Source organism: Protopterus annectens, chromosome 15.part0 (assembly GCF_019279795.1).
Source record: "Protopterus annectens isolate FY-2018-M chromosome 15.part0, PAN1.0, whole genome shotgun sequence".
Classification (NCBI taxonomy): domain Eukaryota; kingdom Metazoa; phylum Chordata; order Ceratodontiformes; family Protopteridae; genus Protopterus; species Protopterus annectens.
This window is the reverse complement of record NC_056749.1, coordinates 653,507,114-653,532,929: the sequence shown is the minus strand read 5'-3', so window position 1 is coordinate 653,532,929 and position 25,816 is coordinate 653,507,114. Positions and strand designations below refer to the sequence as shown.

At 42.8% G+C, this 25,816-nt stretch overlaps 1 protein-coding gene across 2 annotated transcripts in view; it reads left to right on the top strand.

Moving 5' to 3' along the window:
• Nucleotides 1-25,816, top strand: part of LOC122789986 (serine/threonine-protein kinase 26-like) — an 809,573-nt gene that overhangs the window by 325,035 nt on the left and 458,722 nt on the right. For both annotated transcript variants that reach the window (XM_044057496.1, XM_044057497.1), the window contains one exon: nt 16,993-17,049. In XM_044057496.1, coding sequence (XP_043913431.1) covers nt 16,993-17,049 — 57 coding nt within the window. The remainder of the gene's footprint in view (nt 1-16,992; nt 17,050-25,816) is intronic.

The following is a 25,816-nucleotide window of genomic DNA, read 5'->3' as shown; positions in this document are numbered from 1 at the left end:
AAGGGCATTAAGGCTTCTACTGCTAAAAATCCTACCCCTTCTGATAGAGACTCCAGGGTGCTGGATAGATAGAAATCTTTGCCTGATCATGTTAAAGCTAAACTGTTGGATGCTCCATTAAATCAGGACCGCCTGTTTGCCAACAAAGCTGAGGAAGTTCTTAAAAAGATGGAAGATAAAGCTGGATCGATGCAAACTGTTAAAGATTTCTTACTAGTTCAGCCTCCTAGATTTAGTAGGCATTGGCCCTCTAAAAGTTGGTCCTTTCCAGCTCCTTCCAGGTCTTCTCAATCCAAACCCAAACACAGCAGAAACCCCAGGTTTCAGTCCCAGGGGACACACAAGACTAAGCAGTGGGGGGGTTTCCACATCCAAATCTGGGAGTAGTAAGACTCCACCCTATGGGAGTAGTAAGACTCCACCCTATGGAAAACTTTCTCAATGACTTGCTTTTAAAACTTCCAAGCACTTCCTAACTGAATGCTCCTTTAGGCAGAAAGATTGGTCTGCAGGCCAAAAACTGGGAACTCTTTACCCAGGACAAATGGGTTTTAAATAGTGTCCCAAGGATACAGATTTCACTTCCACACATTACCAACACCAAGCAGGTGGCCAGATCTACCCCCAAATCAGTGGGCAGAGACCAAAAATCAAGTACTCTCTCTTAAGCATGGGAGCTATTCAGTTGGTACCAGAAGAGGAAAAGGGACAAGGTTTCTATTAGAGACTTTTCCTGGTACCCAGAAAAGACAATACATGGCATCCTGAACCTTTCTACTGTAAACGGCTATTTGTTGATTCCAAAATTCAAGATGCTGACTCTTCACCAGCTACTTCCTATGCTAGGCAAAGATGCATGGTTGGCAACACTAGACTTAAAAGAAGCATACCTGGACATCCTAATCAGGGAATCTTGCAGAAGATACCTATGCTTCAAAGCAGGCTACATGCACTGCACTTTGTGAATACCCTGGGCGCAGTAGATAAGCCAAAGTGCCTAGCTCCAGTCATTGCATTTTGCAGGCAAAGAAATATTCAAATATACCCATACCTGGATGATTGTATAATTCAGGCAGAAAGCCAGGGCATACTTTTGAATCATCTGGCCTTTGTTCAAAGGGTGCTGACTTGTCTGTGGTACACCATAAGTGAAAAGAAATCACACCTGGTACCCTGTCAATTAATTGTATTCCTGGGAGCAAGATTCATTTGACAACCTACATCAAACAAGTGGCCACAAAAACACAGTTATCTGCAAGGCAAATACTGCAAGCCTTGGGGTTCATGGTCTCCTGCATTCTTCTAATTCCATATGCAAGGCTGCATATGAGGAAACTACAATGGTATCTCAAAAGACTATGGTGTCAACATTCTCAGGATCTAGAAGCAATGATTCTTATCATAACTTGCCTATGGCTAGAGTTCCTTTGGTGGGCAGAGGCCTTCCACCAAAACGGGACTGCCACTCACACTAGCCCCTGCCATCCACACCTTAACAGACACATCAGACTATGCATGGGGGGGCTCACCTGGCAGGGAAGTGTATTCAGGGCAAATGGAACCCAAGTCAAATGCACATGCACATAAATCAAAAGGAAATGTTAGCTGTACAGAATGCTCTGACAGCCTTCAAGGACCACTTTCTTCCAGGACATGTAATGGTAAAGATGGACAACACCACTGTCATGTGGTACATAAACAAGCAAGGGGTACACATTCTTACTCCCTCTGCAGGCTAGCCATGGCATTGTGGAACACAGTCTTGAGCTACCAAGTGAATCTAAAAGCTGAATTCCTGCCAGGAAAACTAAATACACTGGCAGATGGACTAAGCAGGAACCTCATGGACCCACATGAGTGGAAACTGGAACCAAGGATTTTCAGCATGTTGACAAGCAAATGGGGAGCCCAGATATAGACCTGTTTGCCTCTCCTCAGAACCATCAATTGGACACATTTTGCACAAGGATTCCCCACAAGCTAGCTTGGAAAGTGGATGCTGTATCCTTCAGCTTGAAAAACTTGTCAGTTTATGCCTTTCCTCCTCCGCTTCTGCTCTCCAAGATGCTACTAAAGATCAAACAGGACAAGCCAAGGATGATTTTAATTGCACCAGACTCGCCATGCCAACACTGGTGTACCCCCTCTTGCGCAGTGTGTCGCGCTTGGCCCCATGGCACCTGCCTCAGACTCCTTCTCTGTTGTCTCAGCAGGAGAACCAGATTCTGCACCCTCAGCTGCTAACCCAGAACCTAGCAGCCTAGTCATTTCTGTTATTTTTCAATAAAGACGCTGGTTGACGCTATATGGTTTTTGGTTGCTGCTAATTTTTTGGGACGACAGTGTGTAGCAGTTCTCTACTTGGTTAAATCTTGATTACTTAATCTCTCCTTTACCACCCCTCAGTAAATCAGTGATGGATATAATTTTAGAGGCAAGGAGGCCTAGTACTAGAAAATCTTATGTTACAAAATGGAAAAGATTTTGTGCCTGGATCCATTCTCGAGGGATGAGCGCAGCAGTGCCCAATTTACCTCAGATTCTACAATACTTGACTGAGATGCTTCATAAGGGCTTGTCCTTTTCCTCAATCAAAATTCATGCCTCAGCCATTTCCGGTCATTATAGCACAGAGCCTCCCCTCTTCTCTCACCCACTGCTCAAGCAGTTCCTCACAGGGGCCACAAATTTAAGGAAACCCAGGAGAGCTCCAACTCCAACCTGGGACCTTAACTTTCTCTTGGAGAAACTCACTCTTCCTCCTTTCGAGCCAGCTGCTACTGCAGATTCAAAATTCCTTTGTTGGAAAACAGCTTTCCTTTTAGCAATCACTTCAGCAAGAAGGGTATCTGAATTACAGGCCCTTATGGCAGTAGAGCCTTTCATCATCTTTCATGCGGACAGGGTGTCCTTTGGAACCAGTCCTCCTCCTTCATGCACAAGGTGGTATCCAGTGTGGCTCTTTATCAGTCCATTCATTTGCCTACCTTCTTTCCTAACCCACAAAACAAAGGGAACGGATACTGCACTCCTTAGATGTGCACAGACAACTTAGATTCTACTTGGACAGGACTAAACCTCAAAGGAAATCTGAACATCTGCTGGTGGCATTTGCTGCCGGGACAGAGGGGCATGCTATTTCAAAGCAAACTATTTCAAAATGGATAGGCTGGCCACTGCATTCATTTCTGCTAGAAGCACCATGGTAAACCTATCCCACAGGGCATTAGACTCCATTCAACCAGGGCTGCATCTACCTCTACAGCCTTTCTCAGGGGCGTCCCTACCAGGAACATCCTAGAAGCTGCTACGTGGAGTTCTGTACATACTTTCACCAAGCATTATCATTTGCCAATTTTCTCTAAATCCAGAGCTGGCTTTGTCACTGCAGTCTTGAAGGGCCTTATAGCTGGTCCTAATTTTGTTTAAATCCCTCCTCCCAACCTTAGCTTTGGGAATCTACCCGAATGTAATGACTGCAACAGTGAAAGACGAAGAACATTTTACAGTTGTGTACACTTACCATAAATGTAGATGTTCGAGTGTGTTCACTGTTGCAGTCCTGGTTACCCTCTCTCCAGCCCCCTTTCTTCTTTTGGCTATACCGCTACTCTGCCTTACTATGCTCAAAAGCTTTTTGGTGTATTTGTTTTTTTTGTTGGAGGTATATCCTTGTATTTATAGATTTAATTGCTTCCCATTAGGGGACACCTGACATCTGGGGCAAGAAAAACTGATGTAATGGCATCAGCTGCATGTTTTATACCCTTGATGACCTGACGTCATGGAAGAAGGGACAGCAACCGACGCAGGACCCAAAACTTTGTTAATCAGGCTGACTGAGGGCTACTGCAAGCAGATAACCCAAATGTAATGACTGCAACAGTGAATACACTTGAACATCTACATTTATGGTAAGTGTATACAACTGTACATTTTGACAACTACCCTCCTGGATTTCCTTATGGCTCTATCTGAACTTGAAAAAGCTCTGCTGTCCACCCCTGGATACAAAATCAGTGACTACTGCCAGATTTGGAAAGTGCATTAACATGCACTCTTTTTACTTGAGGGTGGTAAACTGTCTTCTCACATTTAGATTTCAGAGTAGCTACCAGATGAAATAAACCAGTCAGTGGAACATTTACCAGTTGGAAAGTTTAAACTCCTCATCAGTAGCCAGCCACACTGTGAGACTGCAGCTCAGCTAATGATGTGACATAGACAGGAGGCAGGTCATTACTGGTAGATGCACCTAATTGTTTTCACAGAGTACAGCAAGATAATCTGTACTAATACCCCCTTTGAGATGTTTCCTTTCAGTCCAGATGTTAAAGCACATTTGGAGAATATGTAAAGGGGAAGAAATAACTTTTCTTCTCTTGGTGTAAAAGTTCTAAAAGTTCACACACTATAATGCACCTTTTCTGAGCTAAATAGGGCCCAGCTGTTGTCATCTCCATGTCACGGAGGAATGAGCCCCTAATTGCATCCCATACAACTTCTGTTCATCTAGAAGCCTGGTGATGGAGTAATTGGTGACTTGGAAAGAGGAATGATATGGTTACGTTATCTCACCTTATCAGGGGGGGGATGGAATATGGGGAATATGTTACCTAAATCACAGACATTGGTGATGATGGGATCCAATGACTGGGGCACCTGCTAGAATGTGTGGCTGGTGAGCAGAGCATGGGCATTTCATCTCATAGGCATGGACAGATGGTCTCCAATACACAGCTACATGCTTACATACATCTTTGCCTGGAAGATTAGGAAAAGGTTGAGACGTGTCTCACTAGGTACAATATGGCAGACTCTGTGATAATGCTTCACCACTGTGGCTGCAGCATCTGTGCATAAGCTTACAGCAAAGAGAATTTCTTCTCTGGAATAGGGGGACCAATGTGATGAAGGGGCATATGATGATGTTACCAGGTGTAGTGGGAGATAGATGTAGGAGTCTAAGGTCAGTGGGAGTGGGAACTGGTGTGGAGTTTAATAAAAATTGTAACCATTGCTGCCATTTTGCAACAAAATTATTAGCTAAAGCTTTTAAAATTGGCTCAGTCAGCCAGCTGATAACCCATCTAAGTTGACATGATTTTTTGTGGTTTGAAAATCATTCCATGGAGCACCACAGAGTTAATGATCTAAGAAGTTAGAGGATCTTCATCCTAGAAATGACACCAGTGTATTTCACTTTCAAAACGGGGGAGACTTTCTGCTTCATGCAGTTATTGATTTTTAAATCCGATTATTTTACGAGTGTTAATATGGATGAAAACTTATTTGCTGTGGATGCAATACTCTGCTGTTGAGGTTTTACTGGTGCTAGTGTGGCTTTGCCCTGAGAAATTGATACAGACCATGTGTTATATACAGGCACCAGGCCCAGTCCCAGTTGCAGAGGCTGTCATTATGATTGCCATTTTTTGCTTAACCATTATTTGTCAAATAATGAGGCTAGTATCCCTGTGGGACCCAAACAGATCTGAAAATATTGTATACTTTAAAAATAAGTTAAGTATTCAGTATTAATGTTCTGTGATGTAAGAGTAAATGCAGAAGAGTAATAGACAAGAAGTATGTATTACTGACTGCAAGTCCGTTGTATAGGAATAAAGCATTAAATCTTGAATTTTAAAATTGTGTGCATTTTGGGGATTGGACTGTTTCAGTACAATGCAGCATGTTAGACTCTACTGATGTCACTCTGTCGACTTGCATCACTGCTTTATGGGCATTACCAAGAAGATGCCAGGGAGGTATTACCTCCCTTTAGCTTCCATTTGGTGCTATATCTAGCCATGGGATTATCCAGGAGGGTTTGTCAGCCTTTTCCTACTGAGTAAGCACTTAAGGTCCTTTAAATGCAGCACAGTCATTGTATGGATTCTTGGCGCTCACATGCATCAGTTGGTTTCCCTATAGAGGCACTAACAGTCTACCACATAGTGAAACAGAGAGTGACAGTCAGTTTGTGGGGAGGGAGCAGTAAATCTTTCGAGACATCCCCTTCAAGTATGAGCCAACAAAGGAGGTATAGTTCTCTGATGACTCTGTAGTTTATAAAATTGCGGCCCTGTGGAGTATTTTTGCTTTGCAGTTTTTAGTCCGTTTCCTTTATAGCTTTTGAGAGGCTTGATGATAAATATATATTTGCCAGGTGTTTAATGCTGCATATACCATATGTACTTTGTATAAACAAAAATGTCCTATCCCCACCCCATATCAAACCTGCCTTTGTCAGTTATTTTTTTGGGCAGAATGATTTATATTTATGAAAGTACTGGTAGATAGCTGTGTATGTTGATTATAACAAAAAGTGTAACGGGAACCTAAATGTAAGCAATATTAAGGACAGTAAGAATACTTTATATTACTGTAACATGCACAGTATGCAAACATTTATAATTATATAAGCAAAAGGTCTGTCTGTGTGAAATTGTAGAACTATTTTTTAATATGGAAAAAGTTTGACTTCTCTGTTAAACTTTTAAAGTGATTTATACTACAATTACTGTTTTAAACAGGTACAGTATCCAGCATACTATATAACTTATTTAATGGAAACTGAATTGTAGACTTCCTTGACAACTAAAAACAACTGGTAAAAACAGTTGGCATTTGTTGACATTTGATGGCTATGAACATGAAATAAATCTCAGGGAGGAAACTTTTCCTTTCCTTTCTAGTACACAAGAGACGTTGTAGAAGTACATATGGAAGATTTTGTTTTTAATTATTAAATTGACAAGAGTGATGCACAGACTTGACATGGCCTCCTAGGTTGAAGTTATGTAGTTAAAAAAAAACAAAAAAATACTGTTTAGGTTTGGCTGCTGAAGTCTGAATACGAGTATGTTGTTTTGAGATTAGTTTATCGGAACAATAAGAGGCAGCAGTCTGCAAAACTGTATTGTTCATGTGTGATTAAGGAATTAAAATGTTTCAAGATTTTCATTTGTCCTTTGTGAATGACTATTTGCAGAGTAATCTAGATGTGCTTATCTGCATTTCTTAGTAAAATCCTTGTATTTTAATATGAGCAGTCTTCTTACACTAGTTGTAGTTAATGTAATTGTGAATACTGCTATACATTGCCATACCCAAACAATTTATCAAAAATGGAGTCAGAGCTCACTTTTGTACAGTGTGTTACAGAAAAACAGTCTCTTGTGCACCCATCTAGTGATCTATGGTTGCATTCAAGTCAAAGGAGTCTTCTCCTGTGGGATACCCCAAAGTGGAGAGAGGCTGCTGTTGTCTCCTGTGCCATGGTTCATAACTTAACCATTAAAATCACAGTTTTGTCTTTTAGGACTTTGTTCCTCATGGATGCACAATTGTACCATAGGAACCATGCCCTGATGTTGTTTTCATGCCTAACACAGGTTTTTCCCGTTGCTAGGTACCACTTCCCTGTCTTCTGAGACGTGGCCCCTGCCTGTTGTATGCTGAACCCTGCATTTATCCATCAAGTGGACAGCCCAGCCCGATTTAACCCTGAGCTGAACTGAGCTGAGCTTGGCAAGTGATTCCTCTGTATTGTGCATCTTGAAGAAAAGTCATAATATGCACAGGCCATTGTCTCAGACTGACAGATAATGAAACTACTCCTACTTTCTTTTAAGAAACACAGTCTTTTGTAAATTGCCCAGTGACTCCCTTGTTTTTCCTGCAGAAATAGTTGAATAAGTATCTCTGGAAAAAGGCAAAGGTGATCTTAGATCATCCCATTCATGGAACTATGGTGGAAAAAGGCAAAGGTGATCTTAGATCATCCCATTCATGGAACTATGCTCAAGGCCACCATCTTGTATTGAATGCCAAAAGGAGGCTGCCCTGTACTGCTCCCATCCCAGATGAGTACAGTGAGATCCTTTCATGGGAATATAGAAGTGACACTTGCGTGATGTCTTCTGTCCTCCACATATCCCATAGATCACCTTGCCAGTTTACCAGCTGATAAGGACTCTAAAGCTTTGGATAGAGTAGGATGTATACTTTCTTGCCTGCCATACCAAGGATTAGATCTCTTCTAGTCCTTCCAGATAGGATTAAGCATAGGGAAAAGCTTGAGCCTTCTCCAAGCCTACAGTCAAGGAGTTGTCGGGACTCTTTCTATGACATCTATTGTGTTTGTTACTTTGACTGTGTTGATGTGAAGACTGAGGCAGACACCTTGTGGTCAAGTTTTCCTTGTTCATCCCTCCCAGGATTTGTAAGAAAACATTGAGAAAGCAGGCTCTATCTCTTGACTGCATCTTGTATGCCTTTCCAGAGCCCCTACTAGGCAAGAGATCACAAGGACCATAAGCACCATTAAGTAGACATGCTATAAAATTTGTGCAATCTCTTTCAAGTACTTAAGTACTCCCCTCCCAAATTTAGGAGCAATGCACATAACTGGTGTGTAAATTTGTGTCTACCCAGGAAAGAGCCTCCCTGCAGACTAATGAAATATTTTAAGCAACCGTCTGTATCCCCCTACCTTTGTGAGATGAGTCTCCAGAAGAGATACCTCGATGGCACAGCAACTTCATTTCTTATTATAGTTTAAGGCTGTCTGTGAGGGTGGTCTTCTAAGTTTGTCCTGACTTGGAAAAACATCATAAAAGACCAGTGAGTATGTTGTGTATATTTACCATACAAAGGATTAAATGTCTTCCATCACACACACACGCACACACACGCACACACGCACACACACGCACACACGCACACACACACACACACACACACACACACACACACACACACACACACACACACACACACACACACACACACACACACACACACACACTCTCTGTTGATTACTAAGTCAGTGTGTCTTCCTTCTGGATATATATAGTCACAGAATGGCACATCTTAGAGCTTTTAGGTCCTCCCCAAGAAAGGTCTGCATTGTAGGGATTAAGCTTTCTTTGCAGATCTTTAGTACTCCTTAAAGGAAAGAGACCAGGGAAAAGTATTCTTGTATATTTCTGATTTTGAAGTGGATGGCAGATTTCCATCTTATCTTAGACTTCAGTCTTTCACTAATCAAATCTGATATATGAAGATGTTCTTCATGCTTCACTGTTGCAGTCATCACACTTTGGTTATCCTGCCAGGGGTAGCACTCGACCTGAATACCAGAGGCTTAGTATTTCTGCATCTGTTGCCGACACTTCAATACTGACGTCAGGGGTATAAAAACAGGCAGCCGATGCCATTACATAAGTCTTTCTTGCCGAGGAGCCCGATGCAGAAGCAGTTCGCACGAGTGCCGGTCGGCTGCTACCCGAGTCATCTTGAAGTCTTCTAAAGCTAAGTACCCCATCGGGGATCCTTTTTTCTTGCTCTAACCGATGTCAGAAAAAGTTAACAATTGTCTCGCCTGTGGAAAGGAAATACCACACCGTGATTTCCATTCTTACTGCATCACCTGTATAGGCCCAGACCACGATGTACATTGCTGTCAGTTTTGTGCTTTGTTCAATGCCCAAACTATTCATCGTCAGGCTCTTATTGTAGCTAAATACTTTCGTTCTCTATCTCCATATTCCGAAATGGCTTTGGTAAGCCATACGACTACCGATCTTCTGAAAAAAATGTAATGATAGACAGAGACCGCACAGGTTCAAAACTGCCAACGACGCTTCCATTAAGCTAGTCGCCAGTTCACTGTTACTCAGTGAGGGGCTTTCGCAGCCCTTGATGCCTGCTTCGATGGATTTGCAGGCCGCTACCATGACCCATTCGGGTATGCCACGAGGCACTTCTTTGACTACAGAACCTGCAGATGTCTCTACCTTGGATGGGTCCGGAGCCGCTGTACAGGCACTGGCTTCTGAGGAAGCTCTTCGCACTACCGAAATTCGACACAAACCGATGACTTCTTTCACATCTTCAGTTATTTCTTAAACTACCAATTTTCTAAGGCCAAGGGTACAAGCTACACCTAAAAAAATGACGACCCAATCTCAAGCGCTTGCTTCCTTGCCATAATCTCTGAGGCTTAAAATTGCAGAAGACCTGATCCTGCTGATTAGGGGAAGCCAGCCTTCCCCTGCTAAAAGAAAGTGAGACTTGTCCCCAGCAGCTTTATCTGACCAAGAGTCCGACGACGCTGAGGTTTCTGATTATGAAGACATTCCCTTATCTGCCTATGAGGATTCAGATGCAGAGCAATCCATTCCTTCTGCCTCCCCTCCAGAGGATTTTTCTTTTGGTGAAACCCTACATACTTTGAGAGAGCATTTCCATTGGGAATGCCAGGATTATCCGCAGTCCAAAAAGAGACTCCGGGAATTTTTAGATCTGCCACAGCACAGACCCATAGCTATCCCTCCTGTTCTAAATGTTGTGGATGATGTCTTTATGGAATCCAGTCTACCTCCTGATACTTTACCCCCGTGCTCCAAGGAAACCTGACTGGTACTACAGAGTCCCTGACTCTCACAAATTTCTCTTCAAAAATTCTACTGCTGACCCAGAGGTCATCTTCCAAGGACCTAAAGGAGTAAAAGCAGCTGCAACTAAGAATCCCCACCTCCTAAGACAGGGATTCCCGAGCTTTAGACAGATGGGGTAAAAAAGTATACAGCTCTGCAACTCTCACCATTAGAGCATTAAATTGTCAGTTCCACATGCTGAAATTCCAGCAACATACTTTGGAACTTATTAAGCAGAAATGATATACCTTTCCTGAATGTGCAGAAAATAAAGTATTATAGGAGCTTATGCATTCTGCAAGCCAAGTCAGCAAGCATACCCTGCAATGTGGGTTTGATGCCCTAGAAGCATCTTGCAAGGCAGCAGTCACTGGTTCTGCACTTGGAAGGCATGCCTGGCTTAAGGAGCCGACCTTGCCAGACCATGTCATATCAAAATTATTGGACGCTCCTCTGAACAAGGACAATCTGTTTGGCACAGAAGCAGAAGTGGTTTTAAAAAAAGATGGCAGAAAAGGCTAAGTCTATGCAGACAGAGTTTTTTCAGGTGCAGTCTCAAAGATTTAGTAGGCATTGCAACTCAAAACATTGGTCGTCTCCAGCACCCTCAAGGATATCTCAAATTAGACCCAGGGGAAACAGACCCCCCCCCCCTCCCAGATTACAGTATCAGGGTATGCAGAGATCTAAGCAATGGAGTACCTCCACTTCTAAAGCAGGGAGTGCTAAGCCATCCCCTTATGGAAAGAATTCATAATTACTTCTCAACTCCACCCCTCACCTTTGCCCAATTGCTCATGCCCCTAGGAGAAAAACTTGCCCACCATGCAAAAAACTGGACCTCCATCACCAACGATTTATGGGTCCTAAACAAAGTATCCCACGGATGCAAATTTTATTTCCACACTCTGCCAATCCCAAAAGGGTTCCCAGACCTTCCTCCAAACCAGTGGGCAGAGGCACAAAACCAAGTTCAGTCCCTGCTCTCCATATCTCCATAAGGGCAATTCAGCCTGTTCCTGCAGAACAGATACACCAAGGTTTTTATTCCAGACTTTTCCTGGTACCCAGAAAAGAGAGCACCTGGCACCCAATCTTAGATCTGTCCATTCTAAATGCCTTCCTGGTGGTACCAAAATTCAAAATGCTCACCCTACAGCAGCTTCTCCCTGTGCTGTCCAAAGATGCCTGGTTAGCCACCCTAGACCTAAAGGAGGCCTATCTGCACATCCCAATAAGGAACTCCTGCAAGAAATATCTACGTTTCAGGGCAGGATCTGCGCATTATCAGTTTTCTGCACTTCCCTTTGGCTTATCCACTGCTCCCAGAGTTTTCACAAAATGCCTGGCTCCAGCCATTGCCTATTGCAGACAGAAATATTCACATTTACCTGTACTTAAACGATTGCCTAATTCAGGCAGACAGTCAGGAAAAGCTGTTGCAGCACCTGATATTCGTAAAGGACCTTCTACCCTCCCTGGGGTACACTGTCAATGAAAAGAAGTCCAAACTAGTCCCCAGTCAAAAAAATTGTATTCCTGGGAGCAAGCTTGGACACAGCATTCCAGATGGCATTCCTTACTCCAAAAAAAACAAGCCTATCTGACAAGCTACTTCACTCAAATGGCCACCAGAATCCAGCTATCTGCAAGGAATATCCTGCATACTGTAGGGTCCATGGCCTCCTGCATTCTACTAATTCCATATGCCAGAAACGTCAGTGGTACTTAAGCCTTTGGTGCCAACATTCTCAGGACCTGGAAACCATCATACCTATGATACCTTATCTAAAGAAAGCATTCCTTTGGTGGGCAGCAGCATGCAACCACAACAAGGGGCTTCTCTTTACACAACCCCACACTGTCCAGACCCTAACCACAGATGCATCAGATTATGCCTGGGGTACACATCTGGACAGCAGGTGCATTCAGGGACACTGGAGTCCAATTCAAATTCATCTGAAAATCAACCAAAAAGAGATGCTAGCTGTTCAGCACGCTCTGACAGCTTTCAGATCCCTACTCTCACCAGGGCCCTTACTAATCAAAACCGACAACACCACAGTGAATGTGGTACATAGCCTGCAGAGTGGTTCCCTCCTGCTTGTTTATCAGTGACCATGTGGAACACAGCCTCAGCCATGCATATTCACCTGCAAGCTCAATTTCTGCCAGGCAACCAAAACTTTCTGGCAGATAGCTTAAGCAGAAATCTCCTAGACCCACATGAGTGACAATTAAACCACAACACCTTCAGCCTTGTGACCCAGAAATGGGGTACTCCGAAGGTTGACCTGTTTTCCTCCAGCTCAACAAATTCTGCACCAGGGTACCTCACAGCAAGACCTGGAAAGTGGATGCCCTATCCTTCCAGTGGGCAAACCTCTCAATCTATGCATTTCCCCCTCAACCTCTTCTTACAAGGGTATTACTCAAGATAAGGGAGGAAAGACCAAAGGCAATCCTGATTGCCCCAGATAGGCCATGGCCAACACTGGTACCCAGTACCCACTACAGCGCAGTCTGTCACCATTGCCTCCATGGCACCTACCCCAAATTCCTACTCTCCTGACTCAGCAGGAAGGACAGTTCTTGCATCCATAGTTGCAGACCCTGAACCGTGCAGCCTGGCTTATCCCTTGACATCTCCAGTGGCCAGCCTAAGCAAGCAGGTACTGGATGTCATATGTGTAGCCAGATGACCCAGTACAGGGAAATCATATGCTGACAAGTGGAAAAGGTATTGTTCCTGGATTCACACTAACGGAGCAGATACAGCACAGCCCTCCTTACCTCTCATCCTGGATTACCTAGCAGACCTACTCCACAGAGGCCTCTCCTTCTCCATTAAGATCCATGCCTCTGCCATCTCTGCTCATTACAGCACTGAGCCACCTCTCTTCTCTCACCCTGTCATCAAGTAGTTCCTGAGAGGGACTAACAACTTAAGGCCAACAAGAAGAGCCCCCGCCCCTGCTTGGGACCTTAACTTTGTGTTAGAAAAGCTCACCCCCCCCCCTTTGAGCCTGCAGTGTTAAAATTCCTCTCTTGGAAAACAGCCTTGCCTCTGGCCATCACTTCAATTAGAAGAGTGTCTGAGCTACAAACACTTATGGCTGTGGAACCCTTCATTATTTTTCATGCAGACAGGTTCTCCCTCAGGACTATAACCCAACTTTCGTGCCTAAAGTGGATCCAGTGTAGCTCTCAACCAGTCTATCCATTTGCCCACCTTTTTCCCTAATTCTCAAAATAAGGGGGGAAAGGATCCTGCACTCTTTTTAGATGTGCACAGACAGCTCAGATTCTACCTTGACAGGACTAAGCCCTTTAGGAAATCTGACCAGTTACTAGTCAGCTTTATACCAGGAGCAGAGGGCAAGGCCATATCAAAACAAACCATCTCCAAATGGATAGCGCACTGTATCAATTTCTGTTACAAACACCATGGGAAACCACCCCCTCAGGGAGTCGGTACGCATTCCACTAGGGCAACTTCAACCTCTACAGCCTTTCTCAGAGGAGTCTCTACCAGGAACATTCTGGAAGCTGCTACGGAGTTATGTTCATACCTTTGCCAAGCATTACCACCTGCCTATTTTTTTTCCAAATCCAGGATGGGCTTTGCAGCAGCAGTCCTGCAGGGCATACTAGTCAGCCCCAACTCTTCTTGACTGCCTCCACCCATTCTTCAGCTTTGGAAATCAACCCAAGTGTGATGACTGCATCCCAAGTGTGATGACTGCAACAGTGAGACACGAAGAACATAGTACAGTTGTGTACACTTTCCCTAAATGTAGATGTTCGAGTGTATTCACTGTTGCAGTCCTAGTTTCCCTCTCCCCCTCTCTTTCTGTCTCTCTTCCTCACTCCTTACAGGGCTATTGATATTTACTTTTTACTGGTGGTGTTTTTCCACTATAATTTGGCTCCCTATTTGGGAGCTCCTGACATAATGGCATTGGCTGCCTGTTTTTATACCCCTGATATCAGTACTGAAGCGAGAGCAACCGATGCAGAAATACTAAGCTTCTGGTACTCGGGCCGACTGAGGGCTACCCCGACAGGATACATTGCTTATTACAAAATCGAAGTTACAAAACTTTGATTACCATATGGTCAACAGCATATGATTGAAGTTCCGTAATTCAAAATTAAAAAAAATAAATAAAACAAAAAAAAACATACCCTGACAGGTTAAAAGCAGGGGGCAAGCCCCCCTGTACCCCCCTGCTACTTAAATATACCAACTCTGAGATCGCACTTTAATGAACTACTTTAATTTAATGTTTATTTTGAAGACTTTGAATTTTCAATTGTTCGATCAATAAAGGTCGACCTTTAGTGATTCGAACAATTGAAAATTTGATGTTCCAATAGGAACCCGGCAGTGAATACACTTGAACATCTACATTTATGGTAGGTGTACACAACTGTCCTTTTTAGCTGGTGACTCCTTAATGTCATTCTTCAGGATGGTATCGCTAAGTATGCTGGATTCTTTCTGCCATATCAGTTTCTGTGGACTGCACACAAAGTTCCTTTTCTCTCTGGGTGGTTATCATTGTCATTATAGAGTCATTTGGTCTGTCTTTTGCAGCCAGGGTATTTAACAGGGATGCTAGTTATTGTGGAAAAGACCTTGTAGGAGAAGAGTCTCCACTCATTACCTATGCTTGGATAACTAGCAGTTGTGGCTGTACTGTTAGTCCCTTGAAACTCCCTTTGCTTGGATGCTTAAGGTTGCAGGCCCTGGAGATCTCCATAAAGTGGAAGACGTTTTCTTTGACATTAGTGTAAAGAAGTGCCTTTATCAGAGCAGAGCTGGTCTGTATTTTGTCAGTTATTCATGCTTGTTTAAGGACAAGAAGGGTCATGGCTTTGGTAGTCTGGATGAGAACACACAATTCCTTCTAAACTTAATGATGACTACAGTATTCATTGTGCCTTTCACACATTTGAGAATGTGGGTACTATAGTGAATTGTGAGGTTCCCGTGGTTGCAATCACTGTTCAGTTGTGGATTAGCTTTTGGTATCAAACCTTTGCTACTGGTTCCTGGAAAGGCAATCCCTCACTTCAGCTGTCATTGGAGGCTTGCAGATCCCACAGTGGCTCCCTTTTGGTGCAAGGAAAGTGTGCAACCATAGAAAGTGGGGGAAAGGGCTTCACATAAGCTGTCCATATCTGTCTGCAGTGCTTCTTACCACACAGGCTTTAAAAGTGAAAGTAAACTGGGTACAACATTCACATAGCATTTGTGCAGAAAGGCAATGCGAGTATGGTAGTGGGCTATAGACAAAAGCTTCTTTCTCTTGGCCATTCATGCCCAGGGAAATGTCAACATGGTGGCAGACTTCCAGAGCTGCTCTTTTATTCCATTCTGGGAATGGGGACTTTGGGAGTCTTGCTTGGTTAGAGCAATATGGGTGTGGAGAACTTCTGAGAAACTAGTTTACTTGTTGCAGATTGTGTCTTTTCTTCTCTGTGCTGGAGGAGGGTAAGGTGGTGGTGATGGATGTGTTCTTGTGTCATCATGGCAGGATTTCTGCACACCTTCCCTCCACTCATTCTGATTCTGCACCCAAATTACATTTCAGAGAAGGAAGACCAGACTTCATCCTTGTTTCCCATGAAGCCAAGAAAAATGTGATTTCAAGATGTCTTGTCCCTGAGAATATAGGAAACTCCCTTGGTCCAGCTCAGGAAGTATCCTATAGTTGGGACAGCCAGTGTCTGCAGCTTAGGACATGGTTGGTTTAGCTCTCCTGATCTCTGAGTTCCAGCATACTTGTGAGACGTATTCTGTTAATGTGAAAGGTTCTTTATTTGCCCAGACAGAAGTTCTCTGCCACCCCACTCAACATGCAGGTGATTCTGATCTTCCCTAGACACTGCCACCAGTATGATTTGGGCATTGGTAATGTCAAAATCGCAATTTGTCATCCATTTCTGCCTAGCATGTACATGTAGATTGCAGGACTGTGTCCCAGCACTGACTGATCAAACAGCCCCTTAAAGGGTGTCCTGCTCTTCTGGCCTCCTTTGGCAAATTCCTCTCGATCTTAGAACTTGAATGTCATGACTGTATATAGCTCACCCTGTGTTCATTTTGATTAGCTCAGAAAACTTGTGCTGCCATAAAGAAAATACTTTGTATATCATATATAACTTGTCTAACTTCTTCCCTGGTAAAGTAACAGATTAGCCCTTTCTGTTACCAAGATAAATATTCTTTATTGGCCTAGGTTGTTCATGTAGTACTTTTCCTTTCATTTTCCAGCTTTGTCTCCATGATGTTTTTACCATATTTTTTCACTTCCCTGTTTTGATATTTCTGCCTGTAACCTTTAAAAGTTGCTGCATGCGTACCAGACGCATCACCAGTTTCTTTGCTAAATTGCTTAATGACTTTAAAAAAATATAAAGCAATATAAAGATGAAGCTTCAGCTTGTTTTTAAATCTGTGTGACATGTTTGACATTATCATTTCTATTTATTTTGTTCCATGTTTTAACTTGTCTATTTACTTTTTGTCTTATTTTAGGGTACAAAGTTATGGATCATAATGGAATATTTAGGTGGAGGATCAGCCTTAGATTTGGTAAGTGTTCCATTATTTTAATATTAGTGTACACCCTTTTGCAACACAGATTTTTTGCAGTTATGGTAGTACTTTTAGGACTCTGTGACCTGCCTTTTTTTTAGCATTAATGTTTGCTCTGAGATGGATAAGCCCTAAACCCTGTGCTGCAGCATGGAAGATTCCGTAGTGTACTTCTGGGAAATGTGTACACACATCAGACACACGCAGACACACACACAATGAATCTTACAGTTCTGGCTTTTAATAAGGGGAAGAATTCACACATATCCAAGATGGAAGAATGATCACACCAGTTTGTCTCTTGTAACAACAGCATCAAGGGTACAAATTAGTGTAAAATTCCAGTGGTTTAAGCTTTAAGCGAATTTCACATGTATAGATTTAAACACAGCTGAAACTGTAAATTGTAGTCTCATGCTGAATAAGTTTTTTTACTTAAAGACCTAGCATCTACAGTGCAGTGAAAAAGTATGTGCCCCTTCCTGATTTCTTATGTTTTTGCATGTTTGTCACACTTAAATGTTTCCGATCATCAAACAAATTTAAATAGTACACAAAGATAACCCAAGTAAACACAAAATGCAGACTTAAGTGATTTATTTTATTTATTAAGGAAAAAAAACTATCCAAACCTACATGGTCCTATGTGAAAAAGTAATTGCCCCCCTTGTTAAATCAGGGAGTAACTGTGGTTAATCACATTTTTGGGAAAGCTGAGTTCAGTTTCACTAGCCACGTCCAGGCCTGATTACTGCCAGACCTGTTGAATCAAGAGATCACTTAAATAGAACCTGTCAGACAAAGTGAAGTAGGCCAAAAGATCCCAAAAAGGAAGAACATCATGCTGCGATCTAAAGAAATTCCGGAACAGATGAGAAACAAAGTAATTGACATCTTTCAGTTTGGAAAAGGTTACAAAGCCATTTCTAAAGCTTTGGGACTCCACCAAACCATTATTCACAAATGGAGAAAACATGGAAAAGTTGTGACCCTTCCTAAGAATGGCCGGCCTGCAAAAATTACCCCAAGAGCTCAGCGGCGACCCATCCAAGAGGTCACAAAAAAACCCAGAACCAAATCTAGATAACTGCAGGCCTCACTTGCTTCAGTTAAGGTCAGTATTCATGACTCAACCATAAGAAAGAGACTGGGTAAAAATGGCATGCACGGCAGAGTTCCCAGGCGAAAACCACTGCTGACCAAAAAGAACATGAAGGCTCATCTCACTTTTGCCAAAAAACATCTTGATGATTCCCCAAGACCTTTGGGAAAATATTCTGTGGACTGACTAAACAAAAGTGGAACATTATGGGAGGTGTGTGTCCCGTTACATCTGGCATAAAAGTAACACAGCATTTCAGAAAAAGAACATCGTGCCAACAGTCAAACATGGTGGTAGTAGTGTGATGGTCTGGGGCAGCTTTCCTTCTCCAGGACCTGGACAACTTGCTGTGATTGATGGAACCATGAATTCTGCTCTCTACCAAAACATCCTGAAGGAGAATGTCCGGCCATCAGTTCGTGACCTCAAGCTGAAGTGCACTTGGGTTCTGCAGAAGGACAGTGATCCAAAACACACCAGCAAGTCCACCTCTGAATGGCTTAAAAAAAACAAAATGAAGGTTTTGTTGTGGCCTTGTCAAACTCCGGACTTGAATCCAATTGAGATGCTGTAGCATGACCTTAACAAGGCGGTTCATGCTCAGAAATCCTCCAATATGGCTGAATTAAAACAATTCTGCAGAGAAGAGTGGGCCAGAATTCCTCAACAGCAATGTGAAAGACTCATTGCCAGCTATCGCAAACACTGATTGTTGTTGTTGCAGTTGGTATAACTGTCATTTTTCAAACTGTTAGTTTTGATTAAGATATGTATTTCTGTAATGCATTTGTTCACACTCACAAGTCACATCTGACTCTTGTAGCAACCCCATTAACAGCCTCATCCATCCACAGAGTTTAATAGACAAGTAGGGAATGGAGGTAGATTCCTGGAACTTTCTTCTATATCACTTGCAAACTGCACACATACTTAGAAAATGCTAGTCATTATTGAGATTACCACATGTCTTTGGGTGGTGGGGAAAAAGTCTGTGGGTATAGCGAGGGGACATGCAGGTCCCGATTCCAAAAGATTTTATCTCTGCATAAATTAATTGCTCCGATCTAAGCCTGCTTTATAGGAGCTGCTTACACCAAAGTTAGTTAGTTGCACTGAGTGCAGGTCTTGTGGAATCTGGCCCACAGACACAGCACAGAAGGCATCCCAGCTGAGAAACTAACTGGAGAACCACATGCTGTAAGACTACACCAACCATTAAAAGGCAATTCCAGCAAAACAAGCTACTGTCTGAGCATTCTGATTAACCTATGTTGAAGGATAAATTGCTAACTGACAATAGGTTGACCTCATCTTCTGACCTTATTCATAGTTGGGAATCTGTCAGTGCCACTTGACAACTGTATGTAGGATTGTAGCTACCTTACTTCTTCCACTTGTCAAGGTGAATGACAAACTACCAATAAACTAGCATTAATATCTTCATGGTTGTGGTACTCTGAAAAAAAGACCTCATATTTCCTTGTTTTACAGCTTAGTCTTAAACTCTTAAATTTTTTTCATCAGTTCATTCCTGGAGCTATTGGTCATTACTAGTTAGGGAGACCAGCATCAGACCAGACTAGGGGGGAATGGGGCCTAGAGCATGGGAAGCAGGACAGTTTGACCCCGGACGATTCAACCCCAATGCAATTGTATACACTTTCATATATATATTTTCAATTATTGTTTATGGAATATTTATTGGACTGTTTTGACATGAGATGATTTGATGCCAGACTATTTGACCCCAAATAAATTTTAATAAAAGCTTTTCTTGGTAAAATAATAAATAGTAAATAAAGTACACAGTAACTAAATTAACAGAATTTGAATTTAGAATCCAGTAGGTGGCAGTAGCTAAATTTCCTATTTTGTTGTGATTAAGGGTCTATATTGTATAATCGAACATTCAAAACTTCGAATCCCTTGTGTTTGACAACATATGATCAAAGTTTGAATATATAATAAAAAAACAAAAACTTACCTTACTGGTGCAGGCAGGGGGGCAAGCCCCCCTGCACCCCCCATGTGAGGATCTGCACCCCCCACACCCCCCTACTTAAATATACCAACTCTGAGATCGCACTTCAGTGCAGAAAAGGGAAATTCTCCCATTCTGCACTGAACGGCGCCGTTATGCTTAACCTTCAAAGACTTGACATGTCTATCATATGTTGTCGACCATATGACGTTCGACATTTCAAGCGTTCGATGTTCGAATAGGAACCAGATTAATCCTTACTGTATTGGCTATGCTTCTTGCTCTACTTATCCTCGTACTGTTCTTGGATTTCTAAATTTATACTTTTTTCTCAGAAGATAATCATTCAACTGTTTATGTGGTATGTTTATTTTATCGCTATTTTTTTTTTGTGCTATGTTTCCTTTTTACGTTTTTAAAATGCTTTCTCAATTGTTTTCTTTAGCTTTTGAGAGTGTCTGCACATTGGTTATTAAATTAACAATGTGACGTTAAACATGATAGTTTATGTGCTACGATTACTTTACTGCTTAGTTTGTTTCTTTACAATATTTTTAAAATGCTTTCATGAGGTTTTTTTAGGTTGTTCAGTTGTCCGTATGTCAGAAATTAAAATGTTAATTCAATTGTTTTTATTTTATTTTAAGCCACTACATTTTGTAGGGAGTTTTTAGCTACTTTTATCTTTTGCAAGATTATTTTGTCTCTGCTATAGTTCTCAATGTGCAAGTAATGTTAATGTTCCAGTTTTAAGTTAATGCTGGACTTCCTTCTGTCCCCCCCCCCCCCCCCACATTTTTTTTAAAGTTACGCTCATTTAAATGCCATAATGTGACCTTTAATTGGAGTCAAATTGCTGGGGTCAAAATGTCATGTACCCGAGCATACAGATATTTACTCTATATTAAGTTAGTATATATGTTTATTTTGTTACACTATGCCTATGCTACTCACCATAAACTTACTGCTGAGTATATAACCGATTCACCAAACTGTTTCATATGTGGGTGTAACGTTTACTATCCTATTTGCGAACGTCATTTAGACAAATGCAACGGTTTCCGACAAATATTGTTGGAAATCAAAACAAGCAACCGAAATATCGAACTGAGCATTTCAGCTGTGTCGAATATCGACTTTGCTGAAATGTTCTCATCTGCCCATAACTAACAATAAAGTTTGCAGGGGGGCAAGTCCCCCTGCTCCCCCCACCCCCCCCTACTTGTATATACAAACTCAGAGATCGCACTACAGTGAGGGTAAGGGTACATTTCCCGATCCCCACTATAGTGTGATCTGCACCGCAAACTTGAAGCTGACAGTAGTGGCTGTTCGCTCATGTCTGCTTTGACATTGTGGTGATCAAACTCTCAGTTCGAGAAAATTATTTTCGCACATATTTGATCGTCTAAATAACAGTCGAATATGTGATAGTAAACCGGTTGTAACACAACTACCAGTATTTTGCATATTTTCTGCTTATGTAAAACTGTTTAGCCTGTATGGTCACTACTGCTGACATTACTTAAAAAAAATGTAAAAAGTGACAAATGGTAATAGCATTCATACCTTGTGTATATTTGCTAGAAATAGTAGTGTAAGTAACACTGTTTAGATATTTAAATTTACTGCATGGGTTACTTTTTATTGCCAAACAGTGGACTAACAGGGAGGTGGGAATTTGTCAACTCTTCTGTCTTCTTGGAGATTTTTGTCGAGATTACATCAGTTTAGTAAAATGTTTCTCAACTCTGATCTTAATTTGAGATCATCCTAGCAACATGGTATTTAAAAGGATCTGAAGGCTTTTAACGTATCTTTTCTTGCACCAGAGTCAATAGCTGTGGTATTTAGCCCCATTTTTGAAACTCCACCTATGACTATGATATAATAAAGGCTCAGATTGAGCCGTTAGCAGTGCTGTCTTTCATATGTTAATGTTTCTGTGTTTGATTTTGTTATAGTTTTGTGACACAAAAGACAAAGTTCTTTGAAGAAAATATGCTCATTACAAAATGTTTCACTTCTGGGTCCTGAGCAGGTTTACAAATGGGTGAGAGTGATCATTTGCTGTTTAGTTTGGATTAGTTCTCTGATGTTAAAAGGGATGTTCTTTGTGTTTCACTGATGTCCTTCAAGGATGCATCTGCAGTCCTAACATATAGGGTTGTCCTGCCTCAGGCAGAGGCAGCCCTTCGGTCGGCCGGATTCCAAAGTCTGGGTCTGGCCTCGGCTGATGTCACACTCCACCCGACGTCACAGCTGCTGGGGTATAAAGGCATCAGCCGACGCCATTTTCCTCAGTCTTTCTTGCCGCGTGGTGCCCGAAGCAGAAGCTGTTCGCAAGTGCCGGTCAGTCAGATCCAGAGATTTCTACTACCGAAGACTTCTAAAAAGCTAAGTACCCCGTTGGGGACTCTTTCTTGCCTCAGCCGATGTCAGAAAAAATAAATAATTGTTTAACTTGTGGGAAACAAATACCTCATAAGGATTTCCACTCTTACTGCCTTCCTTGCTTAGGCCCAGACCACGACGTATCAGCTTGTCTATCCTGTGCTTCCTTCAACCGACGGACACTTAGACGTCGGTCGGAGTTTGCAGAGGTGTTTTTTGGTCCCGCTTTTGCTTACAAAATGCCGTCTGAGACTCCGACTATACAATTAGCTAAAAAGCGCAAAGAAAAGGACCGACAGTTGCGGCCCGCGGTTTTGGCTGAAACCACGGTTAGGCCAACTGCTAGTGTCTCGGTTTCGGCCGAAACAGAGTCCTCGGTTCTTCCTTCGGCCGAAAGCATGCCTCCGATAGCCGAGGCCTCACAGAGCATGGCTGAATCTGCTACTGAATTTACTGCTACAGAAGCAGGCACCCAGGACTTGTCAGACACTATTCCTTTAGACATATCTACCCCTGCACGTGGGGCTGCTAGACCCCCTGCTTCTATGTCTATCAAGGCTTTTGCCAGGGCTAAAGCAGCTAAATCTTCTAAGGCCTTACCTGCTAAAACTCCCTCACATAGGCCTACCTCTAGTTCCCAAATACTCAGCCTGGCTGAGGATCTCATTTCTTTGATCAGGGGATCCCAACCTCGCCCAGACAGGGCCTCTCAGCCCCCTCCAGATAACAGGCCTAGGACTGAACCCCCGGAACCTGTCTCTACAGACTATTCCTCGGATGACTCAGACATTTCAGACCCTCAGGAAGGCCCATATTCTCCTTATGAGGATTCTGATGCAGAAGACTCCATTCCTTCTGCTTCTCCTCCTGAAGAATTTTCTTTTGGGGAAACCTTACATGCTATGAGGGAACACTTCCAATGGCAGGGCCAGGATTTTTCAGATTCAAGGAAAAGGCTAAGGACTTTTTTACACTTACCACAGCATAGGCCTTTAGCCCTTCCTCCAGTACTAACAGTCGTTGATGATGCATATAATGATGCCTGTACTGCCCCTGATTCTCTTCCTCCGGCCCCTGCCAAGCCTGACAGATATTACAGGGTCCCGGACACACACTACCATTTGTATAAGGCTCCTGTTGCAGACCCTGAAACCATTTCACAGGGCCCTAAAGGTGTGGCAGCTGCTTCTGCCAAAAACCCTCTTCCCTCTGAAAGGGAATCTAGAGCATTAGAGAGATGGGGTAAAAAGGTTTATACTTCTGCTACTCTTTCGGCCAGGGCCTTAAACTGTCAATTTCACATGATTCAGTATCAGGAATTTTTGTTAGACCAGCTAAATAAAAAACTGTCCTCTCCTGAACCTATAGACCGCAAGTCCCTTCAGGATTTGGTACATAACTCTCAGCAGGTCAGTAACCATTTCTTAAAATGTGGCTATGATGCACTGGAGGCTTCCTTTAGATCAGCTATGACTGGAACAGTGATTCGAAGGCATGCCTGGTTAAAAGAACAATCCTTACCAGACCATGTTAAGTCAAAACTCCTAGATGCTCCCATGGAGAAACAAAGTTTGTTTGGCTCCCCTGCACAGGAGGTTCTAAAGAAGGTGGAAGAAAAAGCAAAATCTGTCCAAACAGTCAAGGTTTTCTTACAGGTCCAACCTCCGAGGTTTAGCAGAAATTGGCCTTCGAAGAATTGGTCCTTTCCAGACAGCTCCAGAGCACAGAGAGGCAGAAATAGACGCCCAAGAGGCAGAGGTCAATCTAGGGGTGCCTACAGGGGACGTCAGTGGCAACCTACCAACCAGAGAAGTACTGCCACAGATTCAACTACAACCACTTCCACAGGGCAGACACAATGACTTGGCTCTGGTTCCGCCTACCAGGGAACAACTGGAAGCTCCCTTGGGCGGAAAGCTAGCCTTATTTTCCGACAACTGGCATTACATTACAGGAGACAAATGGACTTTACAAACAATAGACAAGGGCTACAGGTTTCACTTCCACACTCTACCAAAAAAGAGGGGAATGCCAAACCTACCACCAAGCCAAAAAACAGACGCTCTAAGACAAATCAACAACTTACTAAGGATGAGAGCTATAGAAAAGGTGCCACCTATGGAACAAGGCCAAGGATTTTACTCCAGGCTTTTCCTTGTACCAAGAAAGGAAAATCAATGGAGACCTATTCTCGACTTGTCCGCACTGAACACATACCTCATTGTTCCAAAATTCAAAATGCTGACCCTCCAGCAGCTTCTTCCCATGCTGGGCAAGGAGTCTTGGCTGGTGACTCTAGATCTCAAGGAGGCATGCCTGCACGTCCCTGTACGACCATATTGCAGAAGACACCTCAGATTTCTTGCAGGATCAGAGCATTATCAATTCTCAGCATTGCCCTTTGGCTTATCTACTGCGCCCAGAATATTCACAAAATGCCTGGCATCAGTAATTGCTCATTGCAGGCTTCAGGGAATTCAAATTTACCCATACCTGGACGACTGCCTAATACAAGCGGACAACAAGGCAAAATTAACAAAAGATTTGGAAAATGTCATACAACTGTTGCAAGCCTTGGGATACAGTCAGCATCCAAAAGTCAAGACTAGTACCATCCCAAAGGATAACATTCTTGGGTGCAGAACTGGACACATCAACTCAGATGGCTTTTCTCACAGAAGAAAAACAAAAGCAACTACCAGTCTACTTCATGACATTAACAAAACAAACTCAGCTTACTGCACGGAAAGTCCTGCAAGCCCTGGGTTACATGGCATCCTGCATAATATTGATTCCGCATGCCAGGCTGCATATGAGAAAGTTACAATGGTACCTAAGGAATGTATGGTCTCAACACAAGCACAGTCTAGAAGCCCAGATTCCAATAATTCCATGCCTGAAGCAAGAATTCCTGTGGTGGGCTCAGGCCTGTCAGTTGAACAGAGGATTGCCTTTCCACAAACCTCATCCAAGCCAGACCATCACCACGGACGCCTCAGACCTAGGCTGGGGGGCACACATGGTGGACAAATGTATACAAGGCCTGTGGACCCAAGACCAGCTGAATCTACACATAAATCTAAAGGAGATGCTGGCAGTGAAACATGCGATCCAGGCATTCAGACCACTCCAACAGGGTCATCTACTGATAAGGACGGACAATACCACAGTCATGTGGTACATCAACAAACAGGTAGGTACACACTCATATCCTCTATGCCGGATGGCAATGGACCTGTGGAATGTGGCCCTGAATCTCAACATTCAACTTCAGGCCAGATTTGTAC